Consider the following 16,100-nt stretch of genomic DNA (forward strand, 5'->3'; position numbering starts at 1 on the left):
CATTTCATACTAGCATAAAACTTCTGCTAGCTTTGCATTAAACATAATTCCAAAGGGAATCTAATCTCTTGAAAAACATAACCAAGGAACAATACAACAGGATACTACAATCTTGACATCTGGTACCTGACAGGGAAGTTGTCGGTGTAACTGAAGCCACAGGAATAGGAGGCATTGATGCACTAGAGAAAGAGCTGTAAGTACCACTGCTTGGCCCAGTGTTGCTGCTGCTGCTGCTACTGCCGCTGCCACCAGCAATGGGAGATGCTGCTGAGGTCACTGGCGAACTCTTCTCCCCCATATTTGGGGAATTCTCCCATGCTTTGCGTGCAGACTCCATCTATTTAAAAGAAAACAAAATTTCCTCATCTATTAGGAAGTTTCAGCTAGTCAAACAGTGTTCCTCTTTTTAACAGTTCTTTTTAGTTCAAAAGGCAATTCAGGCTTCATGCGAGCCTCTTTTAAAAGTCACCATAATCGTGCAACTTTGTTCATGCAAAAAGCATACAGCCTTAAGTTGGAGCTTCTTATCTGTTCCAACTGCACACGTGCACAGTTCATCATCTTAACATTCAATGCTCAAAAGAGAATTCACTCACACTAATTTGGTTTGGTTTTGTTTGACATGAAGAGCAAAAGAAAGGTAAAAACCCCTCTAAATATTTCCATGAAGTCCTTTACTTACAAGTTATTGGGCCATTTAAATGAAACAGCCCCTTGCTTTCTTGGTAAATCATCCACTTTGAGTGACCACCAAAAATATCCAAGGCACTCTTCAGTAAATATGAGAGTAGTCAAGTTTAGATTTCCAAAGCAAAACCTGTTCAAGAAGCAACCACGAGCTGACACAGCTTGTGCACGCTGCTTTACATTAATGCTAAAAATGCTTCATGCTCCTCTACTTCTATAATAATTATGAGTTTAAGTCTTGCACAGCAAGGAAGATGAAACTTCAATTTCAATATTTTATACACAATAATCTTCCACCAAAAGTAGAAAGAACTATTGTTTTACTGCACCCAATAACAATCTAATTACTACTACATTAGACACACAATGCCAAATCTGAACTGAGACACTTTTGAGGGACTACTGAAAAGGAAATATTAATGTTCAGACTACACTTACTAATTTTAAAGGCTTAAACACACCCCATGGACTTCTCTACAACCTTCAGCTGTCCCAAGTTGAAACAAAAATTTTTGCTAGCAGAGCTGGATGCCATAGGCTGAAATTACTCATCTGGCAGACTGTAAGCTTCTCAAGGCCAGGTGCTGTCTTAAATGGTATATGTAAAGGAGCAAATACATACTCACCAACAAATCTGACCTCATTGCCTGGATCAACAGAGCCCCCTAACTGGGACTTGCAGTCTCTGAAAGTCATGCTTTCAACCTACCCTGTTTTATATGAGTTAGGCACAGTCTGGACAGACCAAACATGACTTAGGTAATCTGTCTAGGTGCTTCAGAAGTGATAAAAAAAGCAAAGTAATATCAAAAGAAGTGGGTAACAGGTGATCAGTACACACCCACATGGAAACTGGAATTCTGTATTCCTCAAGAGAGTAAAGGGGAGGAGGGAAACTTTGTTACACATTAAATTGTTTGGAGGCAAGTCACCTATTTTCACTTTTGAGACCATCTTCCCCAGCACCATTCTCAGCTTCCCCTCCACAACATCTTCCTCCCTGCAGACAGGGCAAACTTCAAAATTTATTATTAATCTGCTGGAAAGGATTTTGCTTAAGGTGGAGTACAATAAGACTACAAACTCCTTTCTGAACACCACAAGCTCTGGTATGACAGGGTAACGGTCTTGTACTGCATTGGTATTAAGAGAAAGTGAAGAAGTACTGTGAATGTCTGAATAGAGAACATGTAGAAGCTTCCACTATGTTCCGTGAGTTTCATGATGTCCTGGAGAAACTATTGATAGCAAAAGCTAGTCTACATACTGCATTTTGTCTTCCATTTTCCCATTTGCAATAAAGGGCATATAACAGAGTCCTGAATTTTCTAACAGCTTTGCTTTTAGAGAGCTCCTTAACAATCTCTAACTTCTTAAGCCACGAAAAAGATGCGAGAAATTGGTACTCTAGGAGCGCCTATGCAGCACCATCTACAGACCAGATAGGAAGGAGTAAGAGGCTCTAAATTAAGTGCGGCTGGGGAAAGCACTGTAATTTCACTGCTCTCTTAGTTATGGGAAAAGGAGAGCACAAGTTGGAAATCATGGTTGCTTGAGGCCTCTCTTCACTGTTGACCCATTGGGGCCTTCACATTGCTATAATGGTCCAGTACATATTACCCAAAAACTTAACTGGAGACAAATACCAACGTGCATACCCTTAAGTATGCCAAAGTTTAAGTGATCAGGAAAAGAAAGCCGAAACATGTCAGATTCTGGACCAGATGCCTACACAGGAATTTTAGATAGAACCTCGGAACATGGAAGAGGGCCAGGCAGTTCAGTTTTAAGATTGGTTTGGACTTTCTTTTGCTCAGCTCGTTACCTACCAATAGCCCTATCAGCTAAGTCCTTGAGAGGATGTCTGCCTTAGTAAAGGTGTCTTTAGCAAAGTTACTCCAAGGAAACAAGAGATCTCAACAAGCCTTCCCATCTGAGCACCTTGTACCAACACCTTCAGAATGATGCCAAGTAGTGGAAGCAATTGTGTCCGAGTTCCCCTGCTGAGTCTCCTCACAGACAGCTTTCTGTGATAGGGGACAGAGGAAAGAAGATGTGCAAGGATTATTCATTATGGAGGCAGAGCCTGGAGATTCTGTTCTTTTAAGAGAAGGAAGGAAATGCATTCCTCTCTGCTGCCCCAAAAGTATCTTTTAAAAGAAGGAAGGATTATATCGAAGAGGATGACATAAAGAGCAGCTCTGCTCTGTCTGGACCAGAAGGCCTGTTGTAAAAGCAATAGTCTCAGTGCACGCTTCAGAACAAGCTTGTTGCTTTCAGCATTTGCAAAAAGGAGGTAGAGCTCCAGTGGCTGGAATAGAGAAGTTAGAGGCAAAGCTGCTTCCAAATGCCTTTCCATTCAGACCTTGGTCAGTGTTCTTCACGGTAGCCTCTAAACATGGATCTTAACATACTCTGTTAGCACACATCCAAGATGTACCATCCACTGAGAAAGCAATCAAATCACCAACACCAGAACAGCAGAAAAATAAACTGCCCGATGAATGACACAAACACCACAGTTTGCTTTGTAACTGAGCAGTGTCACATTCTTTGCAGCATCATGCTACAGTAATGTTCCTACCTGTATTACATGTGAATCAGGTATCCAGCTGCTAAACAGTTAGCGACTGCTATTTTAGAAAAATGCTTTTGGGCGCCAGAAAGATTATGGCAACTTATGTAATAAGAATGCAATAGAAAACCAGATTTTTGTTAAATTATTTGTCCCTCTCCATCCCTCTCCCCATTTTTGCTGGTCTATTGTTTTAAAGTGGTGTTACATTTTTTTCAGGAAATAAAGTGTTAACAAAAGAAAAGCAAAGATTCAACAAGAGATCATTAATAACTATCATCTGTAGAGAACATGAGCAAGCAGCTGTCAAACCATGCCAGCGAGACACAAGTCTCACTGGGATTGACAAGCAAGTTTCTCCAAAGTGTTAGTTCTGCATTCAATTCCTAGTTTCATTTCTTTTTTAAAAATTTAGAGAAACTAAGTTCAAACACCACTCTTCCTTAATAGTAAAAGCAGCAACAATATTTCTACTAGTTCAGTCACCTGTAGTCACAATCACAGAGCAGATCTAGGACACCAAAAAAAAAAAAAAAAAAAGAAGACCAAATACTTCTAAAGATACAGTAGCAAAGCCAGAGCCCAACTCTATGTTAGTGAGTTATACAATGCACACAGTCCAAAATCCAACAAAATGAGAAAACATAATTCAAAATATTCTACACACTTGCTCTACACTGGAGAGCAGAAAACAACAGAACATTTATAACACAACAAAACACGTTCTGACTAGCTGATCAAACTGCCCTTCACAGACACCAACACACCACCTACATTTCATTATTTAGAACTTTAGCCATCTAACTCAAAATCACATTATCACTGCAACAAATCTTACAGCTAAGAAGAAATCAAGCTCGGCTTACCAAGCAACTCCTTACAGCCTTTAATACCAAAGCAAGCAACTTACTTTAAGCTAAACTTTCAAAAAACCTCAGTCAGATTCTGATGGTTTGTCATGAACACTACAGTACAATGCTAAAACGCTAGGATCTTTTTTTTCAGGGTGGTGGGAGCCAAGATTGGTTGAGATGCCAAGTGTTAATGCAAAACGGGGTTAGAGATTTGTAATTTAAATGCATCCTTTGATAGAGTCTTTTGTTTCAGCCATCCGTTTATATGCAAAAGCAGTTCAGCAGAGGAAACAAAGGAAGGCTCTAAAAAAAAGGTTCACCAGCAAGTTCTCCATTAACTTTTTCCCCTGCATGCAAGAAAACGACCCTTAGAGGGATGTTGTACATACCTTGAGGGTGAGGTCGACGGTAGCGGGAGAAACTGGAGTTAGGCTGGAGCTCTGTTGTAGAGTCTCCCTCCTAGGGAGGGGAAGGGTGTGGGGCAGGGGCACCTGAAAGGCAGGCAACACACATCACATTCTAACTAAGTCTACTACAAAAGCCCCAGAAAAGCAAAGCTCAAGCTTTATTAAGTGAGCTACAATTTCTTCAAGGCTTGAGCATTGGCAGGGAGATTTTGATAAAATCAGGTGAAAATTTGGTAGGCAGGGAAAGGCCATTCAGCAGGTGCTGAGGTGCTTCTCATCTCTCTTTAAAGAGGCTGAAGACTAAGGTTCCAAAGTGTCCATGTCTTCTGCATAAACAAATACCAGTTTTCTGCTTTGGGATTTACTTTAAAGTACCATTTCAGTTTACTGATATGCAAAAATTCTTCCCAAGCCAAGTTTGTCCCCTTTTGTACCAATACAGTACATGGGGCTTCACGACCTTGAGTTCTGAGATGCAGTTTCTGAAAAGAGGAAGCTACGTAACTCCAAAGTCACACGACCATGAAACAAACCAAAACAGATTTGCCATCCAATAACTGAATTCAGTTATCTTCTCTTTCAAAAGATGAAAGATGTGAACTTAAGGAAATAAACCTGACATAATGCTATTGCTATCTTTGCCTAAGAAAACACTGATGGGTTTGCTAGAAGTTTCAAATGAAATGCATCAAAAACACTGCAGTGGCCAGTCTACTACTTCTAACCATTTCTTTCTCCGTTCAGACCACAGCTCCTGGACTTCCACTGGATGAGATAAGGCTAATCCAAAAGACACAGATACTGAAGCTTTGAAGCAGGTGATAGCACAGATCCTTTGTGGCCAGGAGCCCCTATTTCCTGTGTTGGAAATCCAACTCCAACACACCACAGGGGAGTGTACACTAACATCATTAATACAAAATGATTCAGTCTTTCACACTAACCACCAAAGGCACAAACGACACCACCACCAGAAAATCCAGCAGAAGAGTAAGTTCAACCAGTATTGCTTCAAAACTGCATTAAAGGATGCTGCAGTAAGCTGAAAAGCATTTCCTAGATGGAATTCACAAGACATCTTCATAAAAACCTGAGATCCTACTGTATGATTCTTTCTTCCCCCAATCAACAAGTGACTCAGCTCTGAACTAATTCTATTTCTGCTACTCAAACAACAAAAATCACTAGATCCAAGTTCCCTGACATCCCAGCACACTCAAGACAAACTTGATTTCGCTACAAGTCACAACCCAGCAGGTCTTCTCAATCACTACACCACACTCAGTCAGGATCATTGGCTTTGAGGACTGCAAACATCTCATCTCCGTAACAACTGAACAACTGAAAGTCTGCTGTCTGCTTTCAGAAACGATTAAGCTACTCCCTTTACATGCAGTTGCTGTGATTTCAGGCTAGAGTTCAAAATTGCTTTGTTTGTAAAAGCCTTTCTTCAAACTCACCTACAGAGCTTTGCTACCGGTACCAGGTTCAAGTCCCAACTGCTGCCGAGAGCACATTCCCTCATTATGCCTATTCTTGCTTTTTTAGAATTGTCCCTAGAAACATCTTCTCCACTTTCTGTGCTCTTTAGCTCATTGTGGTTGTTCAAAAGACAAGAAAATACCTGAAGAATTCCAGAACAGATACTAATCAAACCAAATGTCCTTCAGAGTAAGATTACTGGATAATGCATAGCTAGTTAACATGAAAGAAACCCTAGTGACTTGTTTACTGAAGGCACTATTTTGTGCTTTAAAGAAGTGTGAAAATATTTTCTTGTCTTCAAAGTCAAGACGATCACTGCAATGATCACTGCAATAGACTTACGTTCGTCACCAAAGTCTCCTCCATTTTTGTACTGCTAGTAGCCACTGTGTTAGGATGAGAAGAAGGTGTAGTGTAGTCTGTTACAGACTCCTGTGAAGAAAAATAATTCCATTAAAATATCTCCCTTACCTAAATTAGATTTAAATTTCTTGGACAGATGTTACCCTTTCTACAGGAGGAGCTCACCAAGCACTAGAAGATTAGAATTTCACATCAGTTTTTTCTTAGAAGGCATGTCCAGCAATCCTTACTGCTGAATCGCTACTGAGGTCAGAAGAATTCTTGGGAGATTACAGTTTGCCTCATGACCTCACAATGTGTATCTGGAGACAAGTCAAAATACAGTCTGTAAAGCAAGAATATACAGAGTGATGTACTGCCTGGGTACTAGACATATTGAACTGTGGTGGTGTAACCAATTATCATTTGTCACCCAAGATGCTTTAGCTACCTGTAGGCACTTTTAGCCTATTTAAAATGTATTAGCTGAAAGCTTTCTGTAGCTTTAAATACATACAGAAATTTCTTGGGTAAATCTATGACAAGTAAGGCCCTCCAGATTAAAAAGAACACATAGGGATGGTTGCAATTTGCAAAACAATTTTCCTTCCTTTAAGTCTTGTCTCTGAAAGTCACACGACTCAGTTTCTCTGGATGATGAAGCCTACGTCCCGATTTCTGCACTGGGCAGTAATTTCAAGGAAGAAAAGGAATGAAGTTTCCAATCTACCCAGAGGCTTTCCTTGAAGCTTGTCACAGTTAAGTGGACTGTAATATGTTCAATGAACAAAGTCCACTTTCATGGACCTAACTGTAGCCAGTGAATATTGCAGTTGCAGGTATAAATTGCCTGATGGAAGTGTCTCATTGATAACACTGCCAGCTCTCTAGAGAATAACCTACAATGAACAAAAAAAAGACACTAGTACTTCTGTGAAGCCATGTTCAGCACTGTTTTTTAGTTCTTGTCACTGGATATCTACTGAGCATATTCTGGACAGGCAAACAGGTGTTATCAGAACCTGACCCAGAGGTGTGACCCTGAATTAGCCAAGATCCACTCTCTAGCAAGCACTGCAAACTCCAAAGTTTTACGTGTCTGAAGCCCAGAAAAGGCTCTATCATTTTTACGGAACCCAACACCAAGAACAAACTGGACAGATTAGCAGCAGAACTGTTGATGAGTGCCTGGACTTGCCAACACATAATGATTTTGAAGGCACAAACCACATAATGCTTGTTTAATTGCATCTAACTGGTATGATGATAAGCTATTAAAAAAGTGCACACTCAATTTACTCCTCAAGCCTATGGCAATGTCTCCTAAAAGAGCAATTAAAGCATTAAGATACTAACTGGCAAATAACAAAGAATCTTCCTTAAAAAGATGAGCTCATTTTGGTAAAAGACTAGGACAACAAGTTAAACCATAATGAGGTAAGAGAGGACACAATGTGCACATTGACTTATTTTTGTATTTATGAAGGAAACAGAGAGAACTATCTTCTCCATTTAGTTATTTCCTTTACTTGTTAAACTGGTGAAATACGAGATATACGATGTTTCCCACAATCTGAACTACCAAACTGCAAGTTGCGCATTTATATTTGATTCCAATAGGCAACCTTAACCCAAGGTAGAACAAGGCAAGCACATGAGGCTGCTTTAATCACAAGGTCCTTCTAATGAAGTAATTAAGTGGCTTCTTGGTTTTCTAAGATGCTTTACTGCATTAAGAAAGAGGAAGTTTTTAATATAACATTATTAAAATTCCTTCAAGGTTTGGATGCAAATTTTACAGGGTCTCAGCACTAAAATTCCTTACAAAAGAAATTAGATCAAGACTATCGCTAGCTTTCTCACTTTGGAAACTTACAGCACAAAAATGCTTTTTCACTAGAATTAAAAACAAACCACTATATCAAGTCTGGTGCCCTTAGAAGTACATACGCAATGCTGAACCATCCTACAAGGATGAGTTACATGCTGAACATGCAGATAAGACAATGCTTTAGCCATAAGAACACCACCCCATAAACTGTAGGTTAACCACCATCCTTCATTTACTGGTACATTAAGACTAGGAATCTCTGTTAGATATGGCTTATCACCAGAAGCTTTTGTAATTCAATTAAAGTGATTCTCCTGTGCAACTGTTTTACTGAAGAAACCAACTGATTACTTTATAATAAACTAGTAATAGTAATTATAGGAAGAGCAAAAAGCTGTACATGCTTTTTTGGAGTTATCTACAAGTTATTTATACCTGAAGAAAAAGAACAGGCAAACTTTTTATAACTACCTACTTTGCCCAAAAAGAAGAGATCACAAAACCTGAAGTGACTTTATGAACAAAAGGACAAGGCAGACCTCAGAGCTGACCTTGCCATAAAGAATCAGGGTACATATGGGATTCATTAGTTATTTGATTTGTTCCTGATTTATGTAAATCACTCAAACCAGAGAGCTTGTCAGATACTGAAAATTTATTCTCAAGTACAGACTGTGTCCTTTCAGACATCAGCTCTGTAACACGCAGGTGTTATCAACTACCTGTGCAAACATTTCATTGCCATGTCTATAACCCATTATTGATCGTTCCTGTGATTTGAAAGCTTCAAAGCTTTAGAGATGGTAGGGTGGGGAAAAGCAATGGGTAAGCTGTCTTACCCAACTCAGACTTACACCATCAGATCACCTTTATTCAAAAAATACTGCAAAACCCAAGAGAAACAGCTGCAGTTGCTTCAGAACATCATGATTATGTTCTGAATTTAAACATCTCACCAGTATGAATTGATTTATATTTATACAGTTTCTAAGGTAAAACAGTCTTGTATGATTAAATGCACATGCTCTTACTAAAATGTTTGTTTTGGGATGGATGGGGTACTCTTACAGAGCTTCTGCTTCTGAAGGAGGACAGCTGGCTTGACTTTTACAAACATTTAAATCACGAAATACACTAAACAAAGTGTGCCTTCCTGGAAACTGAGTAGTAGTGTCTGAGAAGGACATTAAAGAGTGTCAAAATCATTTACATTTGGTAAAACTTCAACACCTGACATTCAAACAACAGAATAATGATGTCATCACTTCTTTCCTCACTATTGAGCAATGGAAAGAGTACAAAGACAAGAAGAAAACAGTTGCAATACAAAACAGTATAAGAACTCCAGGGCTGGAGCAGTATTTGAAGACATTTTAAAAGGCACTTTAAAAAGTAGCAAGACTGGTTTATTCCTGCAAAATCTAGATGAAGCTTATCCTCTCCAATAAATCTGCAGGTTGTTGGTTCAACTTCCAGAGAATTAAATATAAAATATGACTACCCCTTTCCTAGAAAATTTACTGATGCCCCGGGAACTACTCATGACAAAGGAATTCAAAAGCAACCTGGAACTGTTGAGACAGAAATATTTAGGCCTATTATTAAATGCCTCTGTTATCAACTGCTTAATGAGGAAACTATGAGGAATTTTCATATCCAGCACAACTGGAAAGTTTCCTTTCACTCTGGTCTTCCCTCCAAAAGACAGAAGCTTTGTGCTTTAATACTGTGGTAGTTCAAAGAACCTTGGCAACCCATGTTTAAGTAATGCCATAAAGGCACAAAATTCAGACTCCCCGTTTGAAGATCTCATACTTTAAAAATACAGTTGTAGAGACAAAATTACACTGATTTTAGTAGAGCTACTCCATATTGAGTTAGCCTGGAGTAATCAACAAAGATATGTTTCCTATTCTGTGGGTGGCTTAGAAGAAGTGTCTCCTCTTATCTTGAGCTCTGGTCACAGGAGCTTGACAGACAGTGAGAAAGCATGTGACACACATACAAACAGCCTTCTTACAAATATTTGAGCAAGCTGGTGTTTATGCCTCTACACTTCTGATTCTGCATACCAGAAGAGAACTTTTAACTGTTTCTGGTATCAACATAAACCATTCACATCTACATGCAAGATGGAAACTGCCAGGAAGGATGAGAAATCCCAGCACTGTATTTCCTTACGTATTTGCCCTTCCACTCAAAAACTCAAATTTGCAGCTACTATGTCAGACACAAATATCCTCCTTAACACTTGCTCTGTAATAAGACTTCACTGAGATAGCATCTTCTGCTTGCATGACACCTCAGCAATAAACTGCCAAAATGGTCTTTTTTTTTTTTCTTTTGCCAATTGCAGGTGACAAAGATAAATTGTGAGTGATCTGCATTTCAGACTCTTCAGCAATTTGTGTAACTTCTGCAGAGGATCATTTTTCCTAAATGGCATCAGAAAATTTCTGCTTAAGACTAGGAAAAGGCAGATTGAGACAGCATGCAACAAAATTGAGTCTAAACTCATAAAACCACCTTACAAACGTACAAAAAGCATTTTTCCTTTACCAAAGCAGGTGTAACTATTAACTAGTAGGTACTCAAAATGCATGGTTTCTTTACATTTGAGAGGTAACAACCATAGTTCTTGCTCAAGACACAACACTACCATAGTGAGGGCAGTACCCACACAGGTCCTTAGGCAGAAAGGAGAGCGCCTCTGGATGTTTTTCAACTGGTGCTATCAATGTACCACAGCTAAGAACTGAGTTGTAGAACAATGAATCCTGCCAGCAGGTCACCATCTCACTGTTGAGCAGTTATAGAGAAGTCAGAGGAGTTCCACGCAGACAAGTATGATGAGTCCTCAACATCCTGAAGGAGTTCTGCAAGGGATATCTTGACAATATCCAAGCCGACAGGAGCTGACATACAGACCCTTTAGGTAAACTGACCAAGCCTTATCCAATGCTTTAGCATATTCCTAGTTTAGAGATTTCTTTTTTCACAGAACAGCACTTAATTCACAGCTTCAGGTCATCCATGCACTCAACAAATGATCGCATACACTACTTCAGTTCTCTGCTGAAAGTCAAGCACTCATCTCACATATATCACATATATCTGAGTTTGCAGAATCTGCCTATACCAGGCTCCAGTGCCACTCTCCACAGCAAGGCTCAGGAAAGAGTTTTCACATTCATAAGGCAGCAGAGAAGTTTAAAACCTTCCAAGCTGACCTCTGTACAGGGGTATGACAAACAGCATGTCTCCATACCATTTCTGGAGAACTGTTTAATTCAAGCAGTACCGATACGTTTCATATCTGTTATTCAGTGGGCTCTGCGGTCCAGGTAACTATCACCATCAGGCAACCAAGTGTCAATTACATCATTGTAATCATGTTTTACATATAGTGCTCAGTAATTTATCAGTATTTTTCTTACCTTTGTGTTTGTTCCAAACTCTGGAGCAGACACAGATATCATTGTTCCTATTTCCGTGGTCAGTTCACTTGCTGCTTTGGTTTCCTTTGTAGTGACAGGTTCTGGACTTCTGACAGAGGTGGGAGATGGCTTCTCCTGTGCTTCAGGATCTCCCTGTTGGGCATCCTTCACCTTCCTGTTCTTTAAAGAACGCTCTTTCCCAATAGGACCAGGTTTATACTCTTTGTTTTCTACCGGACTCAAGTCTGGAAGCTAAGTTAGTGTTAACTTGTCAGTTATGTCTTCCCCCCCATGTCCTATCCCACAAGAATATTCTAACATGCTTAAAATAATTTTGTTTAAATCTAAAAAAACTTTCCTGAAGGGCAAGCATTTTCTAACAGATAAATAATTTGAGACTAAGTTAGCAATACATACATGAAATGCATTCATTTTGAACATTAGGAATCCAAACTGTTGTTTTCAAGAAATACATGTTTTATGTTAAGTGGTAGAGTTCAACTAAAATAAGATCTAGTTAAAATCTACAGAAGAAAGCCAGCTTGACTCTCCTTACAAGAAAAGCAGAAAAAAAGTATAGAAGCCACAAGACTTAATATACATACAGGTTATTTTAATATTCAGAGAATCAGGATTTTAATATTCATAATAAATAATAATATTCATCAGGATTAATATTCAGGGCCCCAGGAAACAGAAGACTCTACCTTCATTTGAAGGTATCTCCATGTATGGATGTTGGCAGCATTTTTCCCTAGGAATTGAGCACTAAGGGGATATCCAGAAAAAATAAAACACCTACGTGGAAGTGCTGCCTTATATTGCAGACACCCTTGGGGAACTTGAATGCTCTGCTGTTTAAATAGCCATATCCTTTCTGGCTGAGACTACTCAGCCCATTTCACTACAGACCAGCACAATAATTCCTTAAAGGCAGTCCTTAAAACCCTATTCCTTAAGCTTTGATAGTGGAAAGACAGAAGCTTCTGGTATTGTCTCTATAAATACAAACCAGCTGTTTCAGGAGGAGATGAGACTCTTTACAATACAATGCCTTTGGGGAGAGTGGAGTTTCCCCAAAGGTATCTGGTACCCTCAGGAGGCCAGCAAAGACTAGCTTTCAGAGGGAAGGAAGAAAACAGTAGAAGCAGACACCTGAGTTCTGCAATGCAGCAATCGGGAACATCAGCTGCACCTCACCCCAAATATTTTTTGCTCTAACAGTTTACAGAGGCAGAAATTCCTCCAGACACTTTAAGGTCATACTTGGAAAGGTAAATTGCTTTGTTTCAAGTATGTTCCTCTTACATTGCCCATATTAGTTCAACAATACTAACCTCCAATCCTGAACATAAGTTTGTATTTAGGCTTCATAGCAAACAATATCACCATGGGCATGGTGGGTGTGTAGGAATTGTTTGTTTGTTTGTTGGGGTTTTTTTTGTCATCAAGACAGTTAAAGGATTACAGCCCTCTCATTCAGAAGAGTACACAAAAATGTTAATCTCCAATGCATTTACCTTTTAGTCACACATTTGTCTTTCAACAAAATCTACAGGAGTCTTGATAGCTATAACCAAGCAGAAAAAAGGAATTTTCTACACAGTATAAAGTAGACTCTTTCTCTCTCTCTTTATTTAACTTTAGAGTTCAGTATCTTTAAGTGATTTCATGGGGGCAATTTTAGGCCTGCTGCTAGTATATCAGAGATATGGGTTTTGAATGTGCTGGGTTACAACAATTCACCAGCAGTATTAACTACTGCATATTTCTCTGCTATATGGGTTTTATATTTTGCAATAAAACCCATGAACTGCAGCACACTCAGTGCCTCATGTAGCAGAAGTTAAATTCATTCTACATGTGACTGCACTTTCAGATTTCAGCTTTTTTTTTTCTTTGAAAAAACAAACAAAACCCAACACAAACACAACCAACACAAACAAACACACACCAGCTCTTCTAGAAAGACAAAAGGGTTGTAATTACATCAGGACTGCTGCCAAATCTCAGACATCAAGAGGGACTGAAACAGCTGGTCCTCTAAGTCACCAGCCATGTTCATCTGCTATAACCATCTCTTTCTGGGAGTAAGAAGCTGGTGTTGAGTGCTAGCAATGCACAGATAAGTAAGCATTGGAGGTAGAAATAAGAGGAAAGTATATTTCATTAATGTGAAAGATCACTAAGTGTAATCTAAATGACAGGAGGAGAAAGTGTTACTCCTTATGAGTGGTAACAACAGAAATACAAAAAGATGATAATCAAATAGAGCCCTTAAATCTCTGGAGGGCAACCAATACACTTTTTAAATAGAGGTAAGTTTGATTACCTATCCAGTCTTCCTAGATCAGTTGTAAAAAAATTAATTATCCAGACATCTGTGCATTTGAATTTGAGACTTCAAATCAGTGGCTCTAACATTCCTCCCTTTTTTCCTGCTACTTGATGTATTACTCATCTTGGTAATCTGGCTACAAAATTAAGCAGGGCACCATGCATCATTTAGAGGGGGGCGAGGCAGGCACGGTGGCAGGAAAAACTACTGAAACTGGAAATATAGCCAGGGCAGAAACAGAATGCCTGTTTCAAAACAGCTCTCAAAGTCTGAGTGAAAGTAAGCTCAAGAGAGAACCAAAAACCCCAAACTAAAAAACAAACCCAAAACACTCTACCACATCCATAGTCTCCCAAAAAAGCTATCGCAAATCCATAATCCCACCCCCGCTCTAGCCACATCCCTTGTTCCAAACACAGAACCAATGGATAAACTCTGCTGGGCCAGGAAGATGTTTACACTTGCTCCTTGAACTGAATTCCCCATCTTCCCTCCAAGAACCAACTTGTTGATTGTTTTAAGAAATATAAAAGGTGAATGAAATATTTATAGGTCTAGCCCTAACTGAATGAGTATTCTATTCCATTATTTGTAACCTCTTTTTGGCTGAACTTCTTTAAGTTTAAAAGTCTGTACTGAAGATACGATCTTTTACCTTTTGTGCTTTGATGGGTCCAGCCCGAGGCTGTTTCTGTCTTTGCTCTTTTGGTTCTGGCAGCTTGTCAGCAGACTTCTCAGAAAGTACAGGGCCAACTTCATTGTCACTGCCACTGGAAGCTGGGGCTCCAAACTGAATAGTTTCTATACCAAGATCGACTCCACCTTCCTGCCCAGGCTTTGTCCCCTAGTTAAAAGGTAAACATTTAATGCATTTCAAAAGATTTCTAGATCAGTACAATGCCACTGGTTCAGAAAAGAACACAAAATATCCTCGGCTGAAAACCACTAAAAGGGTATGTTTACCTTCTGCCAGCAAAACCATTATATGTGACCACAACAGATTTGCAAGAGTAAACAATATATGAATGTGCACTTCCTCCCCCTCAAGTTCCTACTGTTTACACGAGCTCAAGAGTAAGAAAAAAAAAACCAAAAAACAGTGAAGAAGTATGTAAACAACATCAAGATGATGAACTGCTAGAGAAGGGGGAGAGGGACAAGTGCAATATCAGAATGTCCAGATACAGGTTCACAACATTTTCCTGAAAGTTCAAAAATTAATGTTCAATTCAAGAGGAACAATGTGAAATTAAAAAAGATTTCCAGATCTCCTTATGCAGTTAAAATTGCCTCCTAAGAGAGTCATGTCACATTCTTACAGTTTAAAACAAAGTCAAGACCAAAAAAGCCCAAGAAAAAAAACCCACAGGACTTCAAATGTAAAATTTAGGGCTATGCAAATTCCATGGGATAAGCAGAGATGATACAGTTACAAAGCATCTACTGCTTTTTGTATCTCTGATTTAAGAAGGGACACAAAAAACATTTAGTTCCTTGGAGACATCCTGTTTCTGTCTACATTACTGAACTGTACACGAGTGTTCACATGCAAACTAGGCAATATTTTTACTTAAAAAATGCACTAAGAGCTTCAATAGAATCAATAGAAGAGTAAGATTCAATAGAATCTGTGAACGGCTGAGTTTTTATTAAGAGAACAGTTTTTCCATCCTGCAATCATAAAAGCACTAGCCTATATCCTATGTTTCTGTACCATCTCCTGACTTCATGGGATTCTACACATACTAGTTTAAAGTACATGCACACCTGAATAAATGGATAATCTGTACCCAATTCCAATGCAACATAGTTTGGGTAAGCTTCACATACAGCTACTCTTCTTCCCTTTATTCTTACCTCTGGAGATGTAGCTGAACCAAAAGATGTCAAAGGCTTGTTCCAAGCGCTGACCGAAGGTGGCTGAGGTGGGCTAATGGGTCCCACTGACAATTAAGAAAAGAGAGTTAAACCCCGCCCCGCAATCTTGCTAAATGGATTCAACTGAAGTTATCAATTGACTGAGAATTAAATTACAGACATCTTGATTAAATAAGCTTTGGTTAAGAAATTGTTAACCTATTCAGCAGTTAACAATATACTACCTATTTAGCTGCTTTCAAGTGGGGCAATCATCATGTTTG

At 39.1% G+C, this 16,100-nt stretch overlaps 1 protein-coding gene across 14 annotated transcripts in view; it reads right to left on the bottom strand.

Annotated features, from left to right (window-relative positions):
* The window catches only part of PRRC2C (proline rich coiled-coil 2C), a 79,638-nt gene that overhangs the window by 16,778 nt on the left and 46,760 nt on the right, over positions 1-16,100 (bottom strand). For 10 of the 14 annotated variants that reach the window (XM_052802486.1, XM_052802487.1, XM_052802488.1 and 7 more), the window contains exons 20-25: positions 15,817-15,902; positions 14,615-14,803; positions 11,622-11,873; positions 6,354-6,443; positions 4,509-4,610; positions 127-340 (exon numbers count right to left, since the gene is read on the bottom strand). In XM_052802486.1, the coding sequence (XP_052658446.1) occupies positions 127-340; positions 4,509-4,610; positions 6,354-6,443; positions 11,622-11,873; positions 14,615-14,803; positions 15,817-15,902 (933 nt within the window). The remainder of the gene's footprint in view (positions 1-126; positions 341-4,508; positions 4,611-6,353; positions 6,444-11,621; positions 11,874-14,614; positions 14,804-15,816; positions 15,903-16,100) is intronic. The other 4 variants (XM_052802495.1, XM_052802499.1, XM_052802492.1 and 1 more) reach the window with 3 other exon arrangements.

This window comes from Harpia harpyja, chromosome 11, assembly GCF_026419915.1.
Source record: "Harpia harpyja isolate bHarHar1 chromosome 11, bHarHar1 primary haplotype, whole genome shotgun sequence".
NCBI lineage: Eukaryota > Metazoa > Chordata > Aves > Accipitriformes > Accipitridae > Harpia > Harpia harpyja.